Here is a 25,764-nt window from a genome sequence, read left to right on the forward strand (position 1 = left end):
GTCACCATTGGCTATGATCTCTGCCCTTAATTTACAGAAGTGTAAATTCTCCTGCAAAAAAGAAAACAAGCTAAGATAGTGCAACCAAGTAAAAGAAATGCATTTTATGTTTCCTCTTTTTATGATATGTTTGTTTTATTAGATAGCTGCTGCTCTGGTGCCGATCATAATATCAAAAGACACAATCCTGAATGCTGTCATCCTGAATGTTGAAATCTCCCAAAATTAAATCCCTAAAACCCCAAATGCCTAAAGTCTAAATCCCTAAAGTCTAAAATCCCTAACATCTGCAATCCTGAAAAACCACAATCCTGAAAGATTAAAATCCCACATGCTGTAATTCTGAAAGCCAAATTCTGGGGAAAGGATTTAGTGAGTTTTTAGTTGCGTCATGTTAGTTACATCACGGTAGTTGGAACTATTACCTTTTTATTGTCTTTATTTGGAAATTGGATATGGTTTAAGAAGATGCATATAGGTGCCAAGCTGACAAGGGATGGACTTGTGGACTTAATTTTAAGTGTCAACTTGATTAGATTAAGGAATACCTTGAAACCTGGTAAAGCATTATTTTGGGTGTTTCTTTGAGGGTATTTCCGCAGAGATTAGTGTGAGTCTGTGTGGACTAGGTAGGGAAGATCTGTGTTTAATGTTGGCAGGCACCATCCAATTGTCAAGGGTCCAGAGAAAACAAATGCAGAAGGCAAATTGGTCTCTCTCTGAGAACTGAGACACACTTTTTCCTGACTCCATGGACATCAGAAATCTGACTGCATGAAAGTGCATTATAACAACGTTGACTTTGTGCGTAAGCACTGTGCGTATACATAACAATGTTGGGATTTCCTCAACAGATGAAGAGATGTTTGGACACCTGCATTTGTGAAAAATAAGATTTCTTGAGATCTCCGCTCTTTGGCCGCATATGACCCCCTTTGCAGGTCTGTTCCATGGTGGGCACTTTCCCATTCGTTGCCTGATTACATCACGTGATTACTGTGGGAGGAATTGTCACTATCATTGCTTTTCTTTTCTTTTTTTTTTTTTTTTGAGACGGAGTCTCTGCCGCCCGGGCTGGAGTGCAGTGGCTGGATCTCAGCTCACTGCACGCTCCGCCTCCCGGGTTCACGCCATTCTCCTGCCTCAGCCTCCCGAGTAGCTGGGACTACAGGCGCCCACCACCTCGCCCGGCTATTTTTTTGTATTTTTTAGTAGAGACGGGGTTTCACTGTGTTAGCCAGGATGGTCTCGAGCTCCTGACCTCGTGATCCGCCCGTCTCGGCCTCCCAAAGTGCTGGGATTACAGGCTTGAGCCACCGCGCCCGGCCTCATTGCTTTTCAATTGCGGTCACAGAAGGTGCTGAGGGGGAGGCCCAGCTGTGTGCTCTGGCCACTCTACCAATATGCCTCCCATCCCTACTGGGTCTAGAGCATTTTGTATCCCACTGTGGAAGACTGAGCTTTGTAGACAGTTGAGGACAAAACTTAGCTAGGAAGTTTCTGACTTCTGGAAGCTCTTATTTACATGACAGTGAGGAAAGGAACAGATGAGTGCTCTACACTGGGAGGTAACAGGAAAATTTTCCACAATTTTATCTAAAAAATTAGTCTATTTTTATCAAAAAAACAAGTGCTAATTAGGAAATTAGCTCTTCTGTTAATCTTCAGCATTGTTCTCAGAAGAGCATAAGCTTGTATATCTGCTTCCTCTTAAGTAAAAACTTAAAAATTGGGAGATGGGCTGTACATTAAGACAAAAATACCACAGGAAGAGAATATGAACAAAATGTCATTTATTTAGTTTGGTTGCATCGTCTTAGCTTCTCTTCCTGTTTACAGGAGAATTTACAATTCTGTGAGTTAAAGGCAGAGATCATAGCCAATGGTGACTTTGAGCATTGCCCATTTGTGTTTGCAGGTCTGTGTTGGCATTTTTCATGGGTGCTAAGGGTGCATGCAGTGAGTCAAGCGACATCTACTTGAGATTTTAGCTTTTTGCACAGATGCAAAAGCTTATTGGCATCTGATGTACTTCCTTCTCATTCACAGCATAAAATGTGATTTCACGGTGATGCCTTTTCTCCTTGGTATTGCATCTGGGTACACACTCGGCTCTTTCTTAGGTCTTGGTGGGATTTCTTGGAACCCCTGCAGCTCTGGAGGTGGAAGCACAGTGGCATGAACATTCCTTCCTAACGGCCATGTCATGGTGTGTTCCTGTCTGGGAATGGGACCACGCTGCTTTGCCTTCCCTGCCCATGAGGACATCAGTCTGTCCTATAAGGATCACGTGGAATGTTGTCATGGTGCATTATTCATGATAAACTCTGACAGCTTCAAGGTTAGATGTGCTGCTGAATACAAAACACCAAGCCAAGCCAAAAGCATTTTTTTTCTCTCCTCTACCTCCTCTTCCCAAATGGTTCTTAGCTGAAACTTGTACATGCTTTCCTACTAGCTGAGCTGTAGCAGGAAGCTGTGCCAACAGTGGACACATCTTACTCACGTTTTATGCATCTGCCTGTGAGAATCTGTAAGAGACACAAGCTTTTCATGTTGTAGAATCTGGTTGATGAAGCAGAATGTGGTTCGGGAAGTCTCTCTTGCACTTTGAAGACTGATTTTGAAGCTGCTCTCAGGTTTTCTGTGCTTCTTCTGCCCTCTTAGAATGGCTAAGAGGCTGCCTGGGATCCCAGGTAGGTCTTGGCCCTAAGGCCTCAGCTGCTCCATAGAAGGTGGTCAGACAGGATGAGGCAGTGACTTTGATCATCTAGAGCCTCACACCTGTAATCCTAGCACTTTGGAAGGCTAAGGCAGGAGAATTGCTTGAGCCCAGGAGTTTGAAACCAGCCTCAGCAACACTGTGAGATCCCTTCTCTACAAAAAAATGACAAAAACAATTAGCTAAGCACAATGTCGTGCACTTGTGTTCCCAGCTACTCAGGAGGTGGAAGTGGGAACACTGTTTTAGCCTGGGAGGCTGAGGCTGCAGTGAGCTATGATTGTGCCACTGCACTCCACTCCTGCCTGGGTACAGAGCAAGACGCTGTCTCAAAATCAAACAAACAAACAAACAAACAGAAAACTCAATAGAAATGAAAGGGATGTGCTAATGATCCGATGCAAATCCCCAAATTGACATGAACCTTCCCATTACAGCAATTTTAGGTCCAAACTGTCTCTGTATTTGATGCAAATGGTTGATTTACACTTAATAGGAAGTCTGCTTGGACTGCCTTGGCAAAGTACTACAGACTGTGTGGTTTAAACAACAGAAACTTATTGTCTCACTGTTCTGGAGGTTGGAATTCTACATCAAGTTGAGAGTAGGGTTGGTCTCTTCTGAGGTCTGTCTCTTTGGCTTGCAGACAGCTGTTTTCTCCTTGTGTCTTCACGCAGTCTTCCTTCTGTACACATTGGTGTCTGAATCTCTTTTGATAAGGGCACCAGTCATACTGGATTCGGATGCCTCCTTGTGACCTCACTGAAACTGAGTGGACCTCTTCAAAGGTCCTGTCTCCAAATACAATTAAATTCTGAGGTGCTGGGGGTTAGGATTCCAACATATGAATGTTGCAAAGGACACAATTTAGCCTGAAACAGGAGGCCTAAAGGGCTCAGGACAGGGCTAAATACTAAACACATTCAGGTATTTTTACAAAATTTGAATAATTTGGTTTGACTATCTGTGGTCATATGTAGACATTTGATTGAAACTTTTTTTTTAAAGCAGACTTTTTGACACTGTAAGTTGATTCTTCCCACAAGTGAACTTAGCTGGTTTTCACATTTTGTTTATCTCAGAGACTGGCTCTTAGGCCAGTATATCACGGTCACAAACAACCATCTACTGAATATTTGCCAGATCTACCATGCCATGGTGGACAAACTATGCATAAAAAAACCCCCCACATTCAAGGAGTATACAGCCTGGTTGGAATAAAATATAAATAGTACAAATATGTGAAACTTCAGCTACCATTATAATTGATTTTTTTTTTTTTGGAATTGATGTTTGTTTGTGTATGAGGACGTATTTCTTTTTTTCTTTTCTTTTTTTATTTTGAGACAGAGTCTTGCTCTGTTGCTCAGGCTGGAGTGCAGTGGCACGATCTTGGCTCACTGCAAGCTCCACCTCCTGGGTTCATGCCATTCTCCTGCCTCAGCCTCCCAAGTAGCTGGGACTACAGGCACATGCCGCCATGCCTGGCTAATTTTTTTTTTTTTTCCAGTAGAGACAGGGTTTCACCATGTTAACCAGGATGGTCTCAGCCTCTTGACCTTGTGATCCACCTGTCTCGGCCTCCCAAAGTGCTGGGATTACAGGCATGAGCCACCGTGCCTGGCCATGAAGACATATTTCAATAGGCAGAGACACAAATTAACCTAGTACCAGCTGAAAAGAGGACTTATTATTTGGTGTGACCAGAGGTGGCAAGAGTGATCAGAACTAACAGTTCCTTCACTTTTTTCTCTGTATTGTGGCTTATTCTTTCAAACCCCTTGTTTCAGTTATCTATTGCTGCATGTGGTAGGCTGAATGATACCCACCCCTCTCCAAAGATATCCACATCCTACTCCTTGGAACCTATAAATGTTACCATATTTGGAAAAGGGGTTCTGCAGATGTGACTGAATTAGAGACCTTGATGAGGACATCATCCCAGATTATCTGAGGTGGGTCCTATATGACATCAGATCACGTCTGAGAGAGGCAGAGGGAGATCGGACCAACTGAAGAGGAGGTGGTGATGTAACCACAGAGGCAGAGATTGGAGTGGTGGCCCCAAGCTAAGGAATTCCAGCAGCTGCTGGAAGAGACAAGGACAGGATTTTCCCCAAGAATATTGGGAGGGAATACAGTCCGTCAATACCTTGATTTTAGCTCAGTAAAACTGATTTCAGACTTCTGGCTTCTGAAACCGTGAGAGAATACATTTATGTTGTTTTAAGCCTGTAAGTTTGTGGTAATTAGTTACAGCAGCCACATCCAACTTATATACGGCATAACCACCACAAAACTTAAAACAGTGTCAAAGAGTTATGCTAGCAAAATGGTAGAGTTTGTAGCTCCAACTTTGTTTCCCCACAGAAACATCAAAAAACGAACAGAAACCATTAGAGCCAATATGGTCAGAACTCTGGAAAATAGGCAAAAGTTTACAGCAACCAAACAAACACTGAATAAAGAAAAAGGCCTCTTGAAAATGGTAGGAAACTTTGTAGCATTTTTATTTGCTCATGTCCCAACCTTTTCTCTAGCAAGACAGTTCTCTTGATGATGACAGCCTTCATTCCCAGTGTAGGACCCTGGTCCCTGATTACAGAGGGACTAGAGAAGACCTTACTTATTGTGGATGTCTGTTCTAACCTGTCTGGGGGCTACCTTAAGGACTGACATAGGCATGTATCTCTGTTTAACCTAACTCAGAACATAGGCTGGAAAAATGGCAGGCATTGCTTGCAAATGCTCAAAGTGAACTAACAAACTGCAAAAACCTGGGGTAAAAGATTACTGGTTGAGGTGTACAATAAGCCATCTAAAGTCCAGGTGCAAAAGCTGGGAGAGAGTCTGTGGGAAATTAGGACATTCAAAAGCACCATGTATTACAGGAAAATGTAGAAAGCCATGCGTATATTTGGGGTAAGATGCATGCTAAGAAAATAGGAGAGAAGACCCTAAGCTTTCACTTCAGACTGATCCTTGAGTTAGGTGTAAGGTTGGGTAAGTATTTTAGGAGTTCCCCAGCACAGAGCCAATCTGCAAAGACTGGGAAAGGAAGTTTGGAAAAGTACCTACAAATGGACTATTATAGCCATCAAAAATAAACACCAGAGCAAACCCTGGGGAAGGGTGAGAGTCTGATAGTCAGAGTTTACATTATAATATTTAAGTGCCCAATGTTCAACAAAATATCACAAGGCATACAAAGAAATGAGAACACATGGCCCATTCAAAGAGGCAAAATAAGTGGACAGAAACTATCCCTGAGAAAGCCCAGACATCAAATTTATTAGACAAATACTTTAAAATGATTGTCTTGATGTCCAAAGAACTAAAAGAAAACACGGACAAAGAACTAAAGGAAACCAGAAAGACAATGTATGGACAAAATGAGAAGATAAATAAAATGACAGAAATTATAAAAATGGATCAAACAGAAATTCTGAAGCTGAAAACTGAAAACTTAAATGAAGAATTTACTAGAGGGTTTGACAGAAGATTTGAGCAGGCAGAACAAAGAATCAGTGAGTTTGAAGATACTACAATGGAAATTATTGAGTTTAAAGAGCAGAAAGCAAAAAGAATGAAGAGAAGTAAAGAGAACTGAAGGGACTCTAGGACATCATGAAGCAGTTATATATACATGTATATACACATGTATACATACACATATATGTATATATGTGTATACACACATGTATATGTATATATGTGTGTATATACACACACACACGTGTATATATGAGAGAGAAAGGGCCAGAAAGAATATCTGAATAAATAATGGCTGAAGACCACTTTCTAAATTTGTTGAAAGACATGAATCTACAAATTCAAGAGCTCAATGGACTATAAACTCAAAGAGATTATATGAAAACACATTATAATTAAACTGTCAAAAGCCAAAGACATAAAGAATCTTGAAAGTAGTAAGAAGGAAACAATTTGCCACATACAAGAGATCCTCAATACGTTAACAGCAATTTTCTCATCAGTAATCATAGAGGCCAGAAGGCAATTGGATGGCATGTTTAAAGTGTGGAAAGAGGGGGCAAGGGAAGGGAGAGCATTAGGACAAATGTCTAATGCATGTGGGGCTTAAAACCTAGATAGGTGCAGCAAACCACCATGGCACATGTATACCTATGTAACAAACCTGCACGTTCTGCACATGTATCCCAGAACTTAAAGTAAAATAAAAAAAAATAAAGTGTGGAAATTCTATACTCAGCAAAGTTCTTCTTCTAAAATGGAGGGGGAAATTAAGACATTCTCAGATTTTAAAAAGAGCTGAGGAAGTTTATTAGCACTAGACCTGCTCTTCAAGAAATACTAGCCGGGCGCGGTGGCTCAAGCCTGTAATCCCAGCACTTTGGGAGGCTGAGACGGGCGGATCACGAGGTCAGGAGATCGAGACCATCCTGGCTAACACGGTGAAACCCCGTCTCTACTAAAAAATACAAAAAACTAGCCGGGCGAGGTGGCGGGCGCCTGTGGTCCCAGCTACTCCGAAGGCTGAGGCAGGAGAATGGCGTAAACCCGGGAGGCGGAGCTTGCAGTGAGCTGAGATCAGGCCACTGCACTCCAGCCTGGGCGACAGAGCCAGACTCAGTCTCAAAAAAAAAAAAAAAAAAAAAAAAGAAATACTAGAGGGAGTCCTACAGGTTGAAATGGAAGGACACTAGATAGCAGCTTATATGAAGAAATATGAGATCTCAGTAAAGGTAAATATATTGATAAATATAAAAGCCAGCATTGTTGTATTTTTGATTTATAGCTTCACTTTTTATTTTTTTCGTGATTTGAAAGACAACTACACAACATTTATTATTTATAAAGTCACAAATCTATGTTACTGGGCACACAGGGTAAAAAGATGGAATTTGTGACAATAATAATGTAAGGAAGGGTGGAACCGTATAAGAGCAGAGATTTTATATGCTATTGAAGTTGGTATCAGTTAAAATTAGATTGTTATAACTTTAAGAATGTAAATGTAATCCCTATGGCAACCACAAATAAAATATGCACAAAAGGAAACGAGAAGGGAAATAAAATGGCTTAATGCTAAAAAAGTCAACTAAACACAAAACAAGGCAGTAATGGAGGAAATGAGGGACAAAAAGTGTGTATGGTATGTGGAAAATAAGTAACAAAACGGCAGAACTAAGTTCTTCTCTATCAGTAATTACTTTATTATTATTATTAATTAATTTTTAAGAGCCAAGACTGGGCGTGGTGGCTCACGCCTGTAATTCCAGCACTTTGGGAGATTGAGGCAGGCAGATCGCCTGAGGCCAGGAGTTTGAGACCAGCCTGGCCAACATGGTGAAAGCCCGTCTCTACAAAAATACAAAAATTAGCCAGATGTGGTGGTGGGCGCCTGTACTTGGGAAGCTGAGGCAGGAGAATCGCTTGACCCTGGGAGGCGGAGGTTGCAGCTGAGATTGTGCCACTGCACTCTAGCCGGGGCAATAGATTGTCTCCAAAAAAAAAAAAAAAAAAAAGAGAGAGAGAGAGAGAAAGAGAGAGGGGGACAAGAGCCTCAGTCTGTTACTCAGGCTGGAGTGCAGTGGCATGTTCATAGCTCACTGTAGCCTTGAACTCCTGGGCTCAAGCAATCCTCTCACCTAAGCATTCTAAGTAGCTGGGACTACAGGCACACACCACTGTGCCTGGCTTTTTTTTTTTTTTACTGTAAGTTATTGGGGTAGGTGGTATTTGATTACCTGAGTAAGTTCTTTAGTGGTGATTTGTGAGATTTTGGTGCACCCATCACCCGAGCAGTATACACTGCACCATATTTGTAGTCTTTTATCCCTCACCCACCTCCCACTCTTCCCCTCAAGTCCCCAAAGTCCACTGTATCATTCTTATGCCTTTGCGTCCTCATAGCTTAGCTATCAGTGAGAACATATGATGCTTGGTTTTCCATTCCTGAGTTACTTCACTTAGAATAATAGTCTCCAATCTCATCCAGGTCACTGCAAATGCTGTTAATTCATTTCTTTTAATGACTGCATAGTATTCCATTGTGTGTGTGTGTGTGTACGTGTGTGTGTGTGTGTGTGTATGAGTTTCTTTATCCACTCACTGATTGATGGGCATTTGGGTTGGTTCCACGATTTTGCTATTGTGAATTGTGAATTGTGCCACTATAAACATGTGTGTGCAAGTATCTTTTTTGAATAATGACTTCTTTTCCTTTGGGTAGATACCCAGTAGTGGGATTGCTGGATCAAATGGTAGTTGTACTTTTAATTCTTTAAGGAATTGCCACACTATTTTCCACAGTGGCTGTAATAGTTTACATTCCCACCAGCAGTGTAGAAGTGTTCCCTGTTTACCGTATCCATGCCAACATCTACTATTGTTTTTTTATTTTTTTAATTATGGCCATTCTTGCAAGAGTAAGGTGGTATCACACTGTGGTTTTGATTCACATTTCTCTGATCATTAGTGATGTTGAACATTTTTCCTATGTTTCTTGGTCATTTATATATCTTCTTTTGAGACTTGTCTATTCATGTCCTTAGCTCGCTTTTTTATGGGATTGTTCGTTTTTTTCTTACTGATTTGTTTGAGTTTGTTGTAGATTCTGTTTATTAATCCTTTTCAGGTGCATAGATTATGGAGATTTTTCCCACTCTGTGGGTTCTGTTTACTCTGCTGACTGTTCCTTTTGCCATGCAAAAGCTCTTTAGTTTAATTAGGTCCCAGCTATTCATCTTTGTTTTTATTGCATTTGCTTTTGGGTTCTTGGTCATGAAATCCTTGCCTAACCAATGTCTAGAAGGGTTTTTCCAATATTATCTTCTAAAATTTTTATAGTTTCAGGTCTTAGGTTTAAGTCCTTAATCCATCTTGAGTTGAATTTTGTATAAGGTGAGAGATGAGGATCCAGTTTCATTCTCCTACATGTGGCTGGCCAATTATCCCAGCACCATTTGTTGAATAGGGTGCCCTTACCCACTTTATGTTTTTGTTTACTTTGTCGAAGATCAGCTGGCTGTAAGCATTGGGGTTTATTTCTGATTTCTCTTTTCTATTCCATTGGTCTATGTGCCTATTTTTATACCAGTACCATGCTGTTTTGGGGACTATGGCCTTATAGTATATTTTGAAATCAGGTAATGTGATGCCTCCAGATTTGTTCTTCTTCTTTAGTCTTGCTTTGGCTATGTGGGCTCTTTCTTATGGAACATACGAATTTTAGAATTGTTTTTTTCAAATTCTGTGACAAATGATGGTGGTATTTTGATGGGGATTGTGTTGAATTTGTAGATTGCTTTGGGCAGTATGGTCATTTTCATAATATTGATTCTTCCCATCCATGAGCATGGGATGTGTTTCCACTTGTTTGTGTCATCTATGAATTCTTTCAGCAGTGTTTTGTGGTTTTCCTTGTAGAGGTCTTTTGATTCCTTGGTTAGGCTAGATAAAATGGATAAAATAGGATTTTTTATCCTGACTCAAGAAGAAATAGAAAATCTTGAAATAAAGAGATGGTGTGAATAATTATCTAAACTGACTCAAGAAGAAATAGAAAATCTTGAAATAAAGAGATGAAGTGAATAATCAAAAATCTTCAATATAGAGAAGTCCATGATCAGGTGGCTTCACTGGTTAATTCTAGCAAGAATTTATGAATAATTTAAACCAATTTTTCTCAAGCTCTTCTGAAATGTAGAAGAGAAAGGAAGACTTCATAACTCATTCTGAGGTCAACATTATCCTGATACCAAACAGATGCAGATATCACAAGAAAGAAAATTACAGACCAGTATCCCTTATAAATACAGTTGCAAAAATCCTCAACAAAATACTAGCAAGTGAATCCAACAGCACATTGAAAGGATTATACACCACAACCAAGTGGAATTTATGACCACGTAGAATTTATCCTAGGAATTCAAGGGTGCTTCAACATAAGAAAATTACACGACATTAATAGAATGAAGGAAACACACACACACACACACACACGCTCATCTCAGTTGATGCAGAAAAGATATTTGACAGAATCTAACACCTTTTCATGATAAAAAATCTGTTAAAACTAGGAATAATATGGGGCTTCCTCAACATGATAAAAAAATTTATGAAAATTGATAGTTAACATCGAACTTCTCAAGATCAGGAACAAGATGAGATGCCTCCTTTCACTGTTGTTATTCAACATTGCTCTGCAAGTTATAGTCAGAGCAAAATAGATAAAAGGCATCATAATAGAAAGGAACAAGTAAAATTATCTCTATTTGCAGTTGACATTATCCTATATGTAGAAAACCTTAAAGAATCCACAAGAAAGCTGCTAGAGCTAATGAACAAATTCTATGAAGTTTTAGGTGTGAAAGTCAGTCATGTTTTTATCTACCTAGAATGAACAATCCCCAATGGAAAATAAGAAATAATTCTATTTATAATAGCATTTAAAATAATAAAATACTTGGAAATAAATATAACCAAAGAAGTGAAAGACTTTTACATTAAAACATGTAAAATATATTTTACCTTGAAACATGTAAATAGAGTTTACATTGAAAAATGTAAAATATCCCAGAAATACACCCATATATCTGTGGCCAATTGATTTTTGACAAGGGGTGCCATGTATGTTCAATGGGGGAAAATAGTTCTTTCAACAGGTGGTGCTGGGGCAACTGGATTTTCACATCCAAAGAATGAAGTTGGACTCCTGTCTCACACCTTACACAAAGTTTAACTCCAAATTGTGCAATGATTGTGGACAAAAGTTTGGTGGTTCTTCAAAAAGCTAAACATAGAATCACCATATGATTCAGCAATTCTACTCACAGGTATGTATGAAACAGAGACAGAGAGAAAGAGACAGAGATGGGGGAGAGAGACAGAAAGAAGAGAGAGAAACAGAGAGGAGAGAGAGAGAAAGAGATAGGAGAGAGAGAAAGAGACAAGGAGAGACAGAGAAGAGAGACAGAAAGAGAGAGACACAGGGATTGAGAGAGAGAGAAAGATATAGGGAGAGAGACAGAGAGACAGAAAGAGACAGGGGAGTCTCTCACACACACACGCATGTGCGCACACACAGTATCCTGGAGGAAGCTCTATCATCTTTTATGAATCTATCTTAAGAAATTATGTTGTTACTTCCACCACATGGATTCATTTGAAACAAGTCATCAAAGTTGTCCCATCTTCAAGGGGAGAAGAATTAGACCATTTTTTTTAATGTCAAAGAACTTGTGGGCATATTTTAAAATGATCACACCACTTTATTCCATGTGGCAATTGAAGACTTTTGAATTAACAACACCATGACTAGAGAAGAAGAAAAAGAGACTTCCCCTCTTGGATCCAGTATGAAAACCTTCAGGAAAGGATTGGGTTAGGTGCTGACTCCTTGGACCAATGACTATAACCAAAGGGATGAGGTACTGTAATTAGCCAAGCCTGGTTACCTGTCTGTCTCTGTGATGAGGTGGGTACATCTATTAGGAGAAGATGGGGGAACTGGTGCAGTGCAGATAAAAATTGTAGCTAGTATGCTCATTGCCTAGTGAAACCTGCACATATGAAGCAATTAGGAATGATTGAGAGCAGCATATGAATTTAAAAATGAGGGATGTTAAAAATACATAAAGAAGATTAAAATGAAAACACTCCTTACAGAGTTCGTTCATTTGGTCAATACAGTCATTTCTGTCCCAAAACCTGGTCTTACATGTTAGCTTGAAGTTGCCTCTTGCAACAGATTTTCCAGACTTTAGTCTGATGTTTACTGGGAAGCAAAGTAACCTTTGATTGTGTCTGACTGTGGCTGTCTTTCGGGGAGCTTTATGTGCTGGGCTCAGGAAAAGTTCAACCCATCAATAGGTTATCACGTGTATACTCTGGGACTGATTGGACCACATTTTCTCACTGAATTGACTGATTGATGAATTCCGTTGGCAGAATTAACTCTTCTATGTCTACTTGAATTGCCAGTTAGAAATAATTAACTCTTAATCAGCTTGGGCTAGTCAGTACTAAAAGCACCTTCATGAGCTGTGAACATTTTAATGCATTTATTTACATATTTAGTTTTAAATTTTAGTATATTGTTAGTTGAGGTATAGTTTCCAAACAAAGAGCTGTGAAATGTTTAGTCACTGTCTCTGTACCTCTGGATGAGGACAGCTCAGCTGGGAATGGAGGGGGACTGGGTGAGGAGACCAGAATGTCAGTGTGCCCACGCAGCACACTTGTGTTTTGTCTTCTGTCCTTGAGTGCTGGTTTGTTCCTGGATAAACTAGGCATAATAATACCTACCCTGCTTTGTGGGTGGAAGGTTAAATGTGATAATGATGTGTGTGAGATGCCTGCACAGTGCCTGGAGGTATTGAAGAATTATTTGCTCCCTTTTCTTTTTCTTCCTACCCCTTACCCCCTACCCCCGGGTGCTACATGTTAGAAAACACTGTGTAAAGTGTGGATGCTTCTGAAAAATCTCCCTGCCAGCAGTTAGCGCCAATAGCATGCAGAAAATAAGATGGAATGATTTGGCTTCTTCTCTGTTTGGCAATAAGAAGCTTATTTGCACATAGCCTGATTTCTTTCAATCTGAAAAAAAAAAAAATTGGAAACGAAGTAAAGCAATATATATTAAAACATGCAAATTATAATGTAGCATTTAAAGCTTGACTACTCTTCACATCTTCGTGTGGCACACTATTTTTTTTCCTCTGCAGTCTAAATTTCATGACCTTGAATCTCTCGTTTTCTGCCTGATGCTTTGTTGCATGACATTGGATGACATTGAACAAATGAAACTGAAACCCTGCTTGGGCTTTGAAAGAACTGGCAATCCTGCTTTTGAGAGTGGAAGGAAAAAAAATGGAAAGGGGAAGGAGGAAAATGGAACATATATGGAATACTAAAGGCAAGACTGAAGAAAGAGAGATTGAAAGGTTTCTGTCTTCTGATTATGTTTCTGTGGGTATCTGCTGTTTTGTGGCCTTCACCCTCATGGGCAGAGAAGGCTAAGGTACAATTCTCAGGTAACTATTTAATCTTTCCATTTAAAATGGTCATTTACAAACATGGAGTCCATTTCCTCTGCATAATGGCAATGAGATGGCACCTGTGCTCCTTCGAGGAACTCCTTGCTCTGGGTGATAGACTGGACAGCTAATTTGTTTTATAAACTGTCCGGGCACTTAATTAAATGTTGCATCCTGTCTAATAAAAAAATCAACATCAAATCCACCAGCAACATGTTCTGGATGGCGGAGAGGCACGCCAGAAGAAAATCTGGAGTGGCAGTTCCTTCCAGATTTAGCAAGCTCTGCAGCTTGTCTTTGGCTGTTCTCTCATCCTGTTGCTTGGCCCAGCTCCTATTCCCAAGTCAACGAGGACTTCAAAGCATGGTGTGAATGCATCAGCAGCTCTAGAGGCCCTGTCTTTGGGAGATGAACTGTGGCCCATTAAAAAAAAAAAGTTCTCTAGGGAAATTTGAGTAAGTTTCCTGCAAGTCTGGGAAATAAAACCTTTATGGTATATAAATATTTGAAAATTTATCAAGGTCTTCAGTTGGAGGAAGGCAGGCCCTTGGCAGGACCAAAGGGCATCTCACAAGTGGGTAGAAAGTTATAGGAGGAATTGTTCTTTTCTGCTTTGGTGTTGGTAGTGGTAGTTGGGGATCTCTAGGCTGCTTGTGTATGATCTGGAGTCTGGAGCCTTACTGCAGTTTGAACTGGTCAGAAAAGCCAAGGCCTGCCTCCTTTGCTGACTCTGTCTCACTGAGCCATAAGCATGGGGTTCTGCATTGGCCATTTCAGTCTTGCTTGTCGATGAGGAAAGGTAGATCAAGTGGGTCAAGGTGGCAAGGGCTGTATATTCAGAGTAGGGACTTAGTGGAATTGGAAAATAAGCAGCAGTGAAGAAGAGAGATCACCCCAGTGATCTTCTCATTCCCAGAAGTCTCCAGGTCCCATAGACTGAGCACCATTCAGTAATTCTATGTGTTGTATGAACAATTCCGACAATTCCATGACCTGCTTACTTCATTTGCCTGCTTGTCATAGTGTGAGAATTGTTTTCATTGTCCATTTGTTTCCTGACAGTCAAATCTCTTCATTAATAAGAAAAAAGACTTGAATTCATGGCACCATTTTATTTCCCAGTACTATTATATAGAATATCCAACCTAAGATCTAAAGACGTTTTTTCCCACCATCCCTCTAGAAGTTCCCGATCTTTGTTACATCTCAGCCCAGCTCCTCTCGCTATATCCCCTATTACAATGAATGGCAAGTCAAGCAAAATAAAGCCTAGGGGTCATTGTGGACTTTCAGCTCTCCTGGGACATGAGCCACTACACCTTTTCAATCTTATCTCCTAAGTATCTCTTCCTTCTGTGCTTTGATCTCATAAGTTTTGTCTGGACACACGCACTCACCTCTTATTGGGTCATTGGTTTCTATTTTCATCCCCCTGCAAATCATCCTTCGATCACCCTTCAATCCCTCTCCAGTCATCCTTCATGTTGTAACCAGTCTTCTTTCTAAAACTCATTTACGATTGCTTTTCTACTTCATCTCTCTGTCTGACTAATGTCACTATCAGGACAAATGTTAAATATTGCCTGACATAAACAGCTTCTTGCCCTGGCCCTTGCTTAGCTTTCTAACTTCATTTCTTGCCATTCCTTCCCCACTTCAAGCAAATTTCTTTCTCTCTCTCTCTCTCTCTCTCTTTTTTTTTAAAATTTGAGATGGAGTTTTCCTCTTGTTGCCCAGGCTGGAGTGCAATGGTGCAATCTCAGCTCATCGCAACCTCCGTCTCCCGGGTTCAAGCGATTATCCTACCTCAGCCTCCCGAGCAGCTGGGATTACAGGCATGTGCCACCACACCCGGCTAATTTTGTATTTTTAGTAGAGATGGGGTTTCTCTGTGTTGGCCAGGCTGGTATTGAACTACTGACCTCAGGTGATCCACCCGCCTTGGCCTCCCAAAGTGCTGGGATCACAGGCGTGAGCCACCATGCCTGGCCACAACTTTCTCTTTAGTCCCTCAGTAGTTTCCAAAGGCTAACTGTTCCTGAAGTACTGCCTTGTCCACTGTTTAGTACCTCTGCCTGCACTTACCACCTCCTTTTCCTACTAGGTCATCCAGACTTGGTTTCTGGTTGGTCATGGTGTGGCTCATGCCACAGTCCTAGCTTTGTAGAAGGCTGAGGTGGCAGGACTTGAGGCCGGGAGTTCTAGACCAGTTTGGGCAAATAGCGGGGCCCCATGTCTACAAAAAATTAGCTAGACATGGTTCTGTGCACCTATAGTCCCAAACGTGGGAGGCTGAGACTGGAGGATTGTTTAAGCCCAGGAGGTCGAGGCTGCAGTGAGCTATGATCATACCACTGCACTCCAGCCTGGGTGACAGAGCAAGACCCTCTCTCTAAAAAACAAAAAAGACTTGGTTTCAGTGCTCCTTCCTTTGAGTGGTTGGTATATTTCTCTATCCTCATACATATTGTATTTTAGTATAGCTATTGGCTGTCCTCTTGGCCAAACTGTAAGCCTCCTGGGGAAAGAAAGAGACCCTATCTCATTTTTACTTTTTATCCCCAGCACTTAGCATAGTGCCTGGTCAAAGTAGCCTCTCAAGAAGTGGTTGTTGGATGAACAAGTGAATTCATCTTATTATCTCTTATCATCTTATTATCACTGTTACGTTATTAATAGCTGACAATTCTACTAACAATAGAATTATAAAGTATTAGCACTTTTCAGGTCAACCTCATTAAAAACCTGACCTCAAAGTTTAATTCTGCCATTTGCCAGCTGTATAAGCTTGGACAAATTACTCTTCCTAAGCTTTATTTTTTCTATCTATAAAATGGGATAATAGGGTTGTTTGGAGAATTAAATAAGATGGTGCAAGCTAAATATTTGGGTTATATATCATTCAGAGTGAATGTTTGTTAAATTACACTCACCAGTAAAATGTTTAGATATTTTAGATCTGTTAGAGGTAGACTTTTTAATCTCTTTGTGTTTTTGTGTTCAAATTTATTTGTGAATTGATTATTTTCTTAGATAATCATTTTCTTAGATAACCTTAGCACAGCTAATTTCATGCCTGTTGAGAGTAAAGAGAAACCAGAAAGCTCACAGCAGAGGGACTTTTTCATATTTCACAGTAGACAAACGAAGTTATTTTCCGTCACAGCCATGTATTGGGCGGAATGACCTTTAGTAGCTGATGACAGCGATGTAGCAGAAGGGACAGTTTTCCACTTGACCTTTATACAATGTGCCAGCTTGTCTCATAACACAAAATAAGTTGCAATTGACAGGCTTGGTAGAACGCTAACCTGACAGGAGACAGACACTGAAGCAGCCCTTGTTTGCTACAGAGCATGGCAACTTCCGTATACCCAACGGTGACTTAGAGATGACTACTTCCTAAGTCACTGCCAGAACATTTAGCGTAATTAGTTCCTCTGGGAGTTTATTGTGAAGTGAGATTTGCTCATAATGAATTTTCATTGCCAAGGTCTTGGTTACTCGCATGTATCCCACTATAGTCTTTTGACTTTTCTCTTTGTTAGCTCTCTTCCTCTCCTCTTTGCTCTTCGCTTTTACCACAGGATGTTTTCTTCTTTTCTCTTTTTAATTTTTTTTTTGTTTAAGACAGGGTCTCACTTTGTTGTCCAGGCTGGGGTACAGTGGCGTGATCATAGCTCACTGCTGCCTCAAATTCCTGGGCTCAGGTGATCCTCCTGCCTCAGCCTCTCAAGTAGCTGGGATTACAGGTGCATGCCACCACACTTGGTTAATTTAAAAATTTTTTTGTAAAGACAAGGTCTCACTATGTTGCATGGGCTGGTCTTGAATGCCTGGCCTCAAGCGATCCTCCCACTTTGGCCTCTCAAAGTGCTGGGATTACAGGTGTGAGCCACCACACTCAGCCTCTTCTCAGCTTTTCTAATGCTTCATTTTTGCCGTTCCCTAAACTTGACTACTTTTAGTTTTCTACTATTGGGTGATTTTTTTCCCTTGGGGCTTTTCTGCATGAGGGCTAAAATGTGAAGTTCATAAGTTTCTTCCTTCTCCCAGATAGTCACAGGGCAGAAGTGGTTCTGAGCAGCAGGTAGGAAACATGTCGTATCGTTTACAGATTTGTTGGAGGAAGTTGCTACCAGTCACCTCAGGTTGCACACCTAGTTCTGACATCGACTGCATTAATAACCACAGGTAATTTACTTTACTTCTGCAGGAAGTTGCTGGAAGGGTTATATTTTCATTTGGGGTGAACAGCAAGCAACTGTGGGTATGGATCGTGAAAATTGACAATGGAAAATGGGCATGCCATTCTGGTACTTTTCCCAGCTTTTTTTCCAGAGCCAGGTCTGTCCTGATGTGAGAAATGATGTCCTCATCTGCCAAATGAGTACAATAACATTAGCTCTACCTACCTCGCTGGGCTGATGAGAGAAACAGAGGAAATGATACATATAAAAACTATGCTGATTGAAAGGAGCTATGTCAACATATTAACTCAGGCTGTCCCTGGTTGAAGTATTGTGGATAATGTTATCTGCTTTTTATTCTTTTCCACACTACAGATGGGAAAAAAAAAAGAAAAAAAGTTTTTAGGAGAGAAAAAATTAGAAGAAAATATTTAAAAATATTCTCTGAAAAGTTAGAATTCTAATAAAATCCTTAGTACCACAGTTGAGGATTTGGCTTCATGCTCCAAGTAAGTAAATCTGGCTGAGATTAATATTTGATGCATATTTATGAAATCAGAAATATCAAAACTGTATCAAAAGATATAAATCTTTTATTTTTCTTAAAGACCTTATACAATGAAATGTTCATTTATGTCATATGGACTTTGGGCAGCAACAGAAACTTGGCAACCTGGGGTTGGTGATATTTACAGCTCTTCAACATTTTTGGATCCATGTATTCTCTTCAGAACACCAGAAGGCTGTGCTTTTCAAACTGTGTTCTGAGGAGCCTCAGAGAGGCCTTAGGGAAGGCTGAAAGGGAAGCTTCATCTAGGGTACTTCGGTTTCTATCTGTTATTAGTCCAGTAAGATTTCATCTCAAAAAGGGCTCTGTTGCAAAAAAAAAAAAAGAAAAAAAAAAAAAAAAAAGAGAGAGAGAGAGAGAAAGAAAGAAAGAAAAAAAAAGAAAACAAACAATAATTAAAAAAAAAACAAGAAGTAAACAAAAATTCTTTTATTTTTATTTTTATTTTTTTTATTATTATACTTTAAGTTCTAGGGTACATGTGCATAACGTGCAGGTTTGCTACATATGTATACTTGTGCCATGTTGGTGTGCTGCACCCATCAACTCGTTAGCACCCGTCAACTCGTCATTCACATCAGGTATAACTCCCAATGCAATCCCTCCGCCTTCCCCCCATAATAGGCCCTGGTGTGTGATGTTCCCCTTCCCGAGTCCAAGTGATCTCATTGTTCAGTTCCCACCTATGAGTGAGAACATGCGGTGTTTGGTTTTCTGTTCTCGCGATAGTTTGCTGAGAATGATGGTTTCCAGCTGCATCCATGTCCCTACAAAGGACACAAACTCATCCTTTTTTATGGCTACATAGTATTCCATGGTGTATATGTGCCGCATTTTCTTAATCCAGTCTGTCACTGATGGACATTTGGGTTGATTCCAAGTCTTTGCTATTGTGAATATTGCCACAATAAACATACGTGTGCATGTGTCTTTATAGCAGCATGATTTATAATCCTTTGGGTATATACCCAGTAATGGGATGGCTAGGTCATATGGTACTTCTAGTTCTAGATCCTTGAGGAATCGCCATACTGTTTTCCATAATGGTTGAACTAGTTTACAATCCCACCAACAGTGTAAAAGTGTTCCTATATCTCCACATCCTCTCCAGCACCTGTTGTTTCCTGACTTTTTAATGATCGCCATTCTAACTGGTGTGAGATGGTATCTCATTGTGGTTTTGATTTGCATTTCTCTGATGGCCAGTGATGATGAGCATTTTTTCATGTGTCTGTTGGCTGTATGAATGTCTTCTTTTGAGAAATGTCTGTTCATATCCTTTGCCCACTTTTTGATGGGGTTGTTTGTTTTTTTCTTGTAAATTTGTTTGAGTTCTTTGTAGGTTCTGGATATTAGCTCTTTGTCTGATGAGTAGACTGCAAAAATTTTCTCCCATTCTGTAGGTTGCCTGTTCACTCTGATGGTAGTTTCAACAAAAATTCTTAAAAAGCACTGCCTTAGCTGGGCGCGGTGGCTCATGCCTGGAATCCACCACTGAGGCGGGTGGATCATGAGGCCAGGAGATCGAGACCATCCTGGCTAACATGGTGAAACCCCGTCTCTACTGAAAACACAAAAAATTAGCTGGGCATGGTGGCGGGCGCCTGTAGTCCCAGCTACTCAGGAGGCTGAGGCAGGAGAATGGCGTGAACCTGGGAGGCGGAGCTTGCAGTGAGCTGAGATCGTGCCACTGCACTCCAGCCTGGGCGACAGAGCGAGACTTCATCTCAAAAAAAAAAAAAAAAAAAGGCAGTGCCTTAAGGACTTTCAAAAATGATATCTCAGATATTTGGAAACTATTTGTTGAGAGAAAGGAAGAGATTCCTCCCAAATCCGGGATTCTTTTTCATATTTGATAGAAGCTTGACTTTTGAGTAAAAAACACAGTATGCTAGAGGTGCTTAACCTGGAATGACCATAGTATTTGATACAAACAGGGTTCTGTAGAATGCGGACAGCTCTGCCTGGACTGCTCTATGAAATAGATCTTTCTACTTATCCACACCGGAACAAGTGTCTCCAGCGTAAACATCGCAGTGCTTCAAACACTGTTAGTCCCGGTCAAGGATGTTATTCTGTGTCCATTCCACTCAGAAGTATTCATTTTCTTCTTGGCAGCTGGAACCAATTGCTTTGGATCCACCATGGAAGCCTCAACATCCTGAACCAAACTCCTATTAATAAAACTTCCCAAATTTAAACAAAGCAAGACAGATATCCATACAGCATAGATCATGACTTCTTTAGACATCGTGAAAAGAAAAAGAGGACCCGTGTGGAAGACTATGCTCATTTATGATCAGGGTAGCATCATGCTTCTCTCCCTTTTAAAATTATTTCAGGGTAGCAGCTGTTCGGATGCTGGCCATGGGCTTGAAAAAAATCAAATGGACATTTCTGCCCACTGTACCATTTCTCCCACGCGTTTCCCAGTCCACTGTCATGGCATGAAAAAACCGCTATTGTTCTGTGTTGGAGCAGTTAGATTTTTGTAGGAGGGGGAAAAAACTACCCAAAAGCAAATGGAAAAATATGCTATGATTAATGTCAGTTATGGGAATTAAACTTCAGGGGACTTTAGGATCATTATGAAGGAATCATTTTCCCCTTGGTGGCAATATGTACTGCAGTTTCCCCTTGATATCCATGGGGGATTAATTCCAGGACGCCTGTGGATATCAAAATCCACATGTACTCAAGTCTTGTTTTCAGTGGATATGAAAAGTCAGCCCTCCATATCTGCAGGTTTTATATTTGGCGAATGCTGTATGTTTTATCCATGTTGGATTAAGGATCTGGAACCCCCGATACAGACTGTATTTATTGAAAAAAAGTCTGCCTATGAGTGGACTCGCATGTTAAATCCCGTGTTGTTCAAGGGTCAACTGTAACTGCAGGCAGAACATCTGGGCAGGAAGCTCCTGCAGGAAGACCTGTAAACTCAGGTCTGTAGAATGGCAACAGTCTTCTTCCCTTGCTTCCAGAATTGTTGCTGAGATCAGGTGCACTGGCAATGGCCTTACTCTGCACAGAACTTATTTCTGGTCTGGTTTAAGTGAGCGTTATTCTTTCTTTGCAGTCCCGTGGTTATATCAAAGGTTACATTTCATATAGCATGTCTGTTATATCGGATTTCTCTGATGGTTTGTCCGGAGCAAACATTTTAAAATATTGGTCCTATTCTGTCTTATAACTGTCTGCTCTGGTGACTTTTGTCTCATCAGTTGGATTATGACACTGTCAGCCCAGTAGGGCCTTCAGCCAGCTCAGGCAGCACTAACTGAACTTTTCTCAGCAAACTGGGAAAATACCAACAATGCAGGAGAGGCAAGCCCCCAAACTGGGGCTTATCCCAGGAAGGTTCTTGACTTCACCCAGGAAAGAATTCAAGGGCGACCTGGCGGTGTGAGACAGCAATCATCTTTAATGAAGGGTACTGCTCCTTGCAGAGCAGGGTTAACTCATAGGCAGCATGCACAGAGTCAGCAACATATGGGCTCTCGGAACTATGTTTATTCCCACTTTCAATTACATGCAAATTAAGGGTGAGCTAATGCAAATTGAGGGGTGGGTTATTTAGAACCTTCTAGAAAAGGGGCAGTAACTTCTGAGTTGTGGCCATGGCATTTGTAAACTGTCATGAGGCTGGTGGGATGTCTTATGCTAATGACCAATGAGGGCAGCTAGGGATGGCTTTTGTCGCCATCTGCTGGTTTGCACCAGTTTCTTCACTTGACCCTGTCTGGACCAGATCCTGTTTGGGTCAGCAGTGTTGTGAACACAAAACAAGTCCTGCCAGTTTCCTACCTCACCACCATTATTCCAGGATGTATTCTGTGGGCGCAGAACATGATGAATCACTAGAGCTGATCATCAAGAGGGACTCGAGCATCCCCACGAAGGCTGATCACTGGGGACATCACTGTGGTTGACGCAGAGTGAGGGCTGACCCCCGCTCCCTGCTTCCACACCACCATGGCCCTCTCTGTGGTCACACAGAGCCATAACAGGCCACAAGGGAGTGACTCACTGATCCTGGAAACAGACAGCGACCCTGTAGGTCCTGGGGAATCTCTCCTGTACCGATGTGGACAACAAAGAGCACTAATGGATGTGGACCAAATCCTGTAGAGAAAGCCAACAGTATGTGGTCAAATGGGAGTTGGCCTTTTCATTTGTAACAACAAAGCTATGCTAGACACTTGACTCTCAGAACCACCCTGACAACTACCCTAACCAAATGACTTGAGAATGTAAAATAACCATTGACAACCGAATGCCAAATGCCAAACTTTGAGTGGAGATAGGCCACAGTTAAGAATAAAAGACACAGGGCACCTTGCTGTTTAAGGACAGGCTCTGAAGCCAAGTCTCTTACTGAAGACTGCTAAGATTAGGAATTCCAGGAAAAGTATGCCCCTGTGTCTATACACAGATGACTAAGGGAAGGAAGAAGAAAAGAGACTGCCTTTGGGGGAAGAGCTAGGCTCAAGGCACTGTGACAACTCTTTCCCTCCCCTCTCCAGCAGCACAGGGGTTATTGCACGCTGGTTCCCTCCTCTGGGTGAAGGGCTTCAAGACAATCACATCGAAGTTTGGGGGTGTCTACAAGAAGGGTAAACTGGTATCGTATCTGGGGCTGTGTTTGCAGGGTTTTAGAACCCACAGGCCACTTCACTGCCATCTTCAAACATAGTAAGGAGTCCTCAGGAAGAAATCAGAGTGGAAAAGTCAGGATAATGGAAAAGGCTCTTCTAGAGCCCCGCTGTTTCATGAAAAGCCAGAAACTTCTAGGTCCCCAAGGACCCAGGCAGGCAGGCAGGGCCCCTGGGCATCCCGGGAGACAGCCTAGGGAAGCAGCCCTGCCCCCATCCCCACACAGAGGATGTGCCAATTGAGCATGCAAAGCCAAATGAACTACCAAGGCAGTCATTCAAAATACTGGTCCAATCCATTAGCAGGTGACAATATCCATTTAAAGGATGAAGACCAACATTCACTTTTAATGAACTAGAATAGAACAAATACAATATCAGAATGGGATGCATTTTTGTTCCATGTATATACAGGGTCATGGTGAATTTCCTTCCTGGAGTCACTGTCACAAACTGTGAAAGCCACTGACCTAGGGAATTAATTGTCCAGACATCAGCACTGGGCACAATAAACTTGCCACCAAATGCTCCCGGTTGTTTGGGTAAGCAGGTGTAGTCCACCCCACAACCACCAAAAAAGAGGGAGGAAGAAGGGAGGGAGAGAGTGAAACATAGGTTCTTGCCTTTCCTCACCCCAACAGCCCCAGTGGCTGCAGAAGTCTGTCTGCCAGGAAAGGGAAGGAGAGATGAATGGAAGACTGGAATAATGGTGGTGAGGTAGGAAACTGGCAGGACTTGTTTTGTGTTCACAACACTGCTGACCCAAACAGGATCTGGTCCAGACAGGGTCAAGTGAAGAAACTGGCGCAAACCAGCAGATGGCGACAAAAGCCATCCCTAGCTGCCCTCATTGGTCATTAGCATAAGACATCCCACCAGCCTCATGACAGTTTACAAATGCCATGGCCACAACTCAGAAGTTACTGCCCCTTTTCTAGAAAGTTCTAAATAACCCACCCCTCAATTTGCATTAGCTCACCCTTAATTTGCATGTAATTGAAAGTGGGAATAAACATAGTTCCGAGAGCCCATATGTTGCTGACTCTGTGCATGCTGCCTATGAGTTAACCCTGCTCTGCAAGGAGCAGTACCCTTCATTAAAGATGATTGCTGTCTCACACCGCCAGGTCGCCCTTGAATTCTTTCCTGGGTGAAGTCAAGAACCTTCCTGGGATAAGCCCCAGTTTGGGGGCTTGCTTCTCCTGCATTGTTGGTATTTTCCCAGTTTGCTGAGAAAAGTTCAGTTAGTGCTGCCTGAGCTGGCTGAAGGCCCTACTGGGCTGGGTCCATATGCCCAAGAGGGTGACACTAGCTGATCTCGGGGATGGTGTATTTGAGGGAATGAGACTGGTCCTATGAGTGCTGGAGAAACTGCACACTGAAATGGTATAGCCTATTATTGTTAGGGAGTGGCAGATAGGAGCAAGAAGCTGAAAGCAGGGAGCAGACAGGAAGGAGCACATTCCCTTTCCTCTTCCAGCCTTACAGTCTCTTTGGAGCTGGCTGCAAAGTCAGAAACATGGTTGGTCTACAGAGGTCCAGCCTCAGCATCACAAAACAGAAGATAAAAAGACACGTTCAGAGGGAAGAGACAATAGCTTAATAACAGGCACAGCCCCAAAATAACATTTTGCTTTTCCATGTTATGAACCAAGTGAGAGATAACATGAAGGCATGAAGAAGATGGAAGTGTAAATATCAGCATTGTTCCTGAGAACATAACATTATAGAATGCAGCTTGGGCATATGGCAGCAATGGCCTTCCTAATACCAAACCCCAGAACAAGAATTGCCCATGCAGCTGTGGGCAGTGATGAGCTGCAAGCACCTTTGTTTTGAGGCCTGGCCTTGTAAACCTGAGTTTCTGGAGGAGCAGAGCAAATGAGTGCTGCCCAAGGTCACCTGGCCTCCACCAAGGAGGGAGAGAGGAAGCACTGAGTTACACATGCTCAGTCTTATGTCCCAGTTTACCAATGGGGAAGTTCACTCCGTCTCCCTGGACAGATGAAAGTGGTGGGGCAACAGGGACAACCCCTCCTCATGGATACCTAAGGGCAGGGAAGACGGGCTGTATTCCCTCCCTACATAATGTAAAAGGCAATATTCTCAAAAGCAGTTGACACACAGGGGCCAGTCTTTATAAACTGATAGTATCACTCCAAAATGCGTGTGGGCTAAGGCAGTTTTGTAAGTGGCCACATGATCTGGTTCCATTAACTGCTTTGTCTTAATTCAGGAAGTGGTTTTAGAATATCAAGAGAAGAGAGATGGATGGACTGCATCATCTTTCTAGAAATATCATGTCTATAATCACATCCATGATCTCTCTCTTAGCCTATGATAGATAAATAAGGGTCTGCGGTGAGATTTTACCCTCCCCTGCAAGAATCTGGTGTGTAACTATTCAGGATTATTCATTACGAGAGGGCTCTCAGGTAAATAGAATCAACCTCAGAATAAGGCTGGCATAGTAATGCAGTCGCAATATTCTTATTCTTTTCTTAAAACACCAGTACATCCATGCCTGCTTCTGCTTGTCTTCAGGTGTCTGCAAGATGATAAAATGGATGAATTCATAGCAAATGATTATCCACGGAATACTCAGAAA

At 41.6% G+C, this 25,764-nt stretch overlaps 1 protein-coding gene across 11 annotated transcripts in view; it reads left to right on the forward strand.

Moving 5' to 3' along the window:
• The window catches only part of DISC1 (DISC1 scaffold protein), a 403,406-nt gene that overhangs the window by 80,536 nt on the left and 297,106 nt on the right, over nt 1–25,764 (forward strand). For 2 of the 11 annotated variants that reach the window (XM_025386913.1, XM_025386923.1), the window contains one exon: nt 20,620–21,747. The exons of 8 other annotated variants lie outside the window; for them this stretch is intronic. In XM_025386913.1, coding sequence (XP_025242698.1) covers nt 20,620–20,666 — 47 coding nt within the window. In that variant the 3' untranslated portion in view covers nt 20,667–21,747. Of the gene's footprint in view, nt 1–17,860; nt 17,938–20,619; nt 21,748–25,764 lie in introns of those variants that run through there. One more of the 11 variants, XM_025386902.1, reaches the window with a different exon arrangement.

The sequence above is a fragment of the Theropithecus gelada genome, chromosome 1 (genome assembly GCF_003255815.1).
Source record: "Theropithecus gelada isolate Dixy chromosome 1, Tgel_1.0, whole genome shotgun sequence".
Classification (NCBI taxonomy): Eukaryota; Metazoa; Chordata; class Mammalia; order Primates; family Cercopithecidae; genus Theropithecus; species Theropithecus gelada.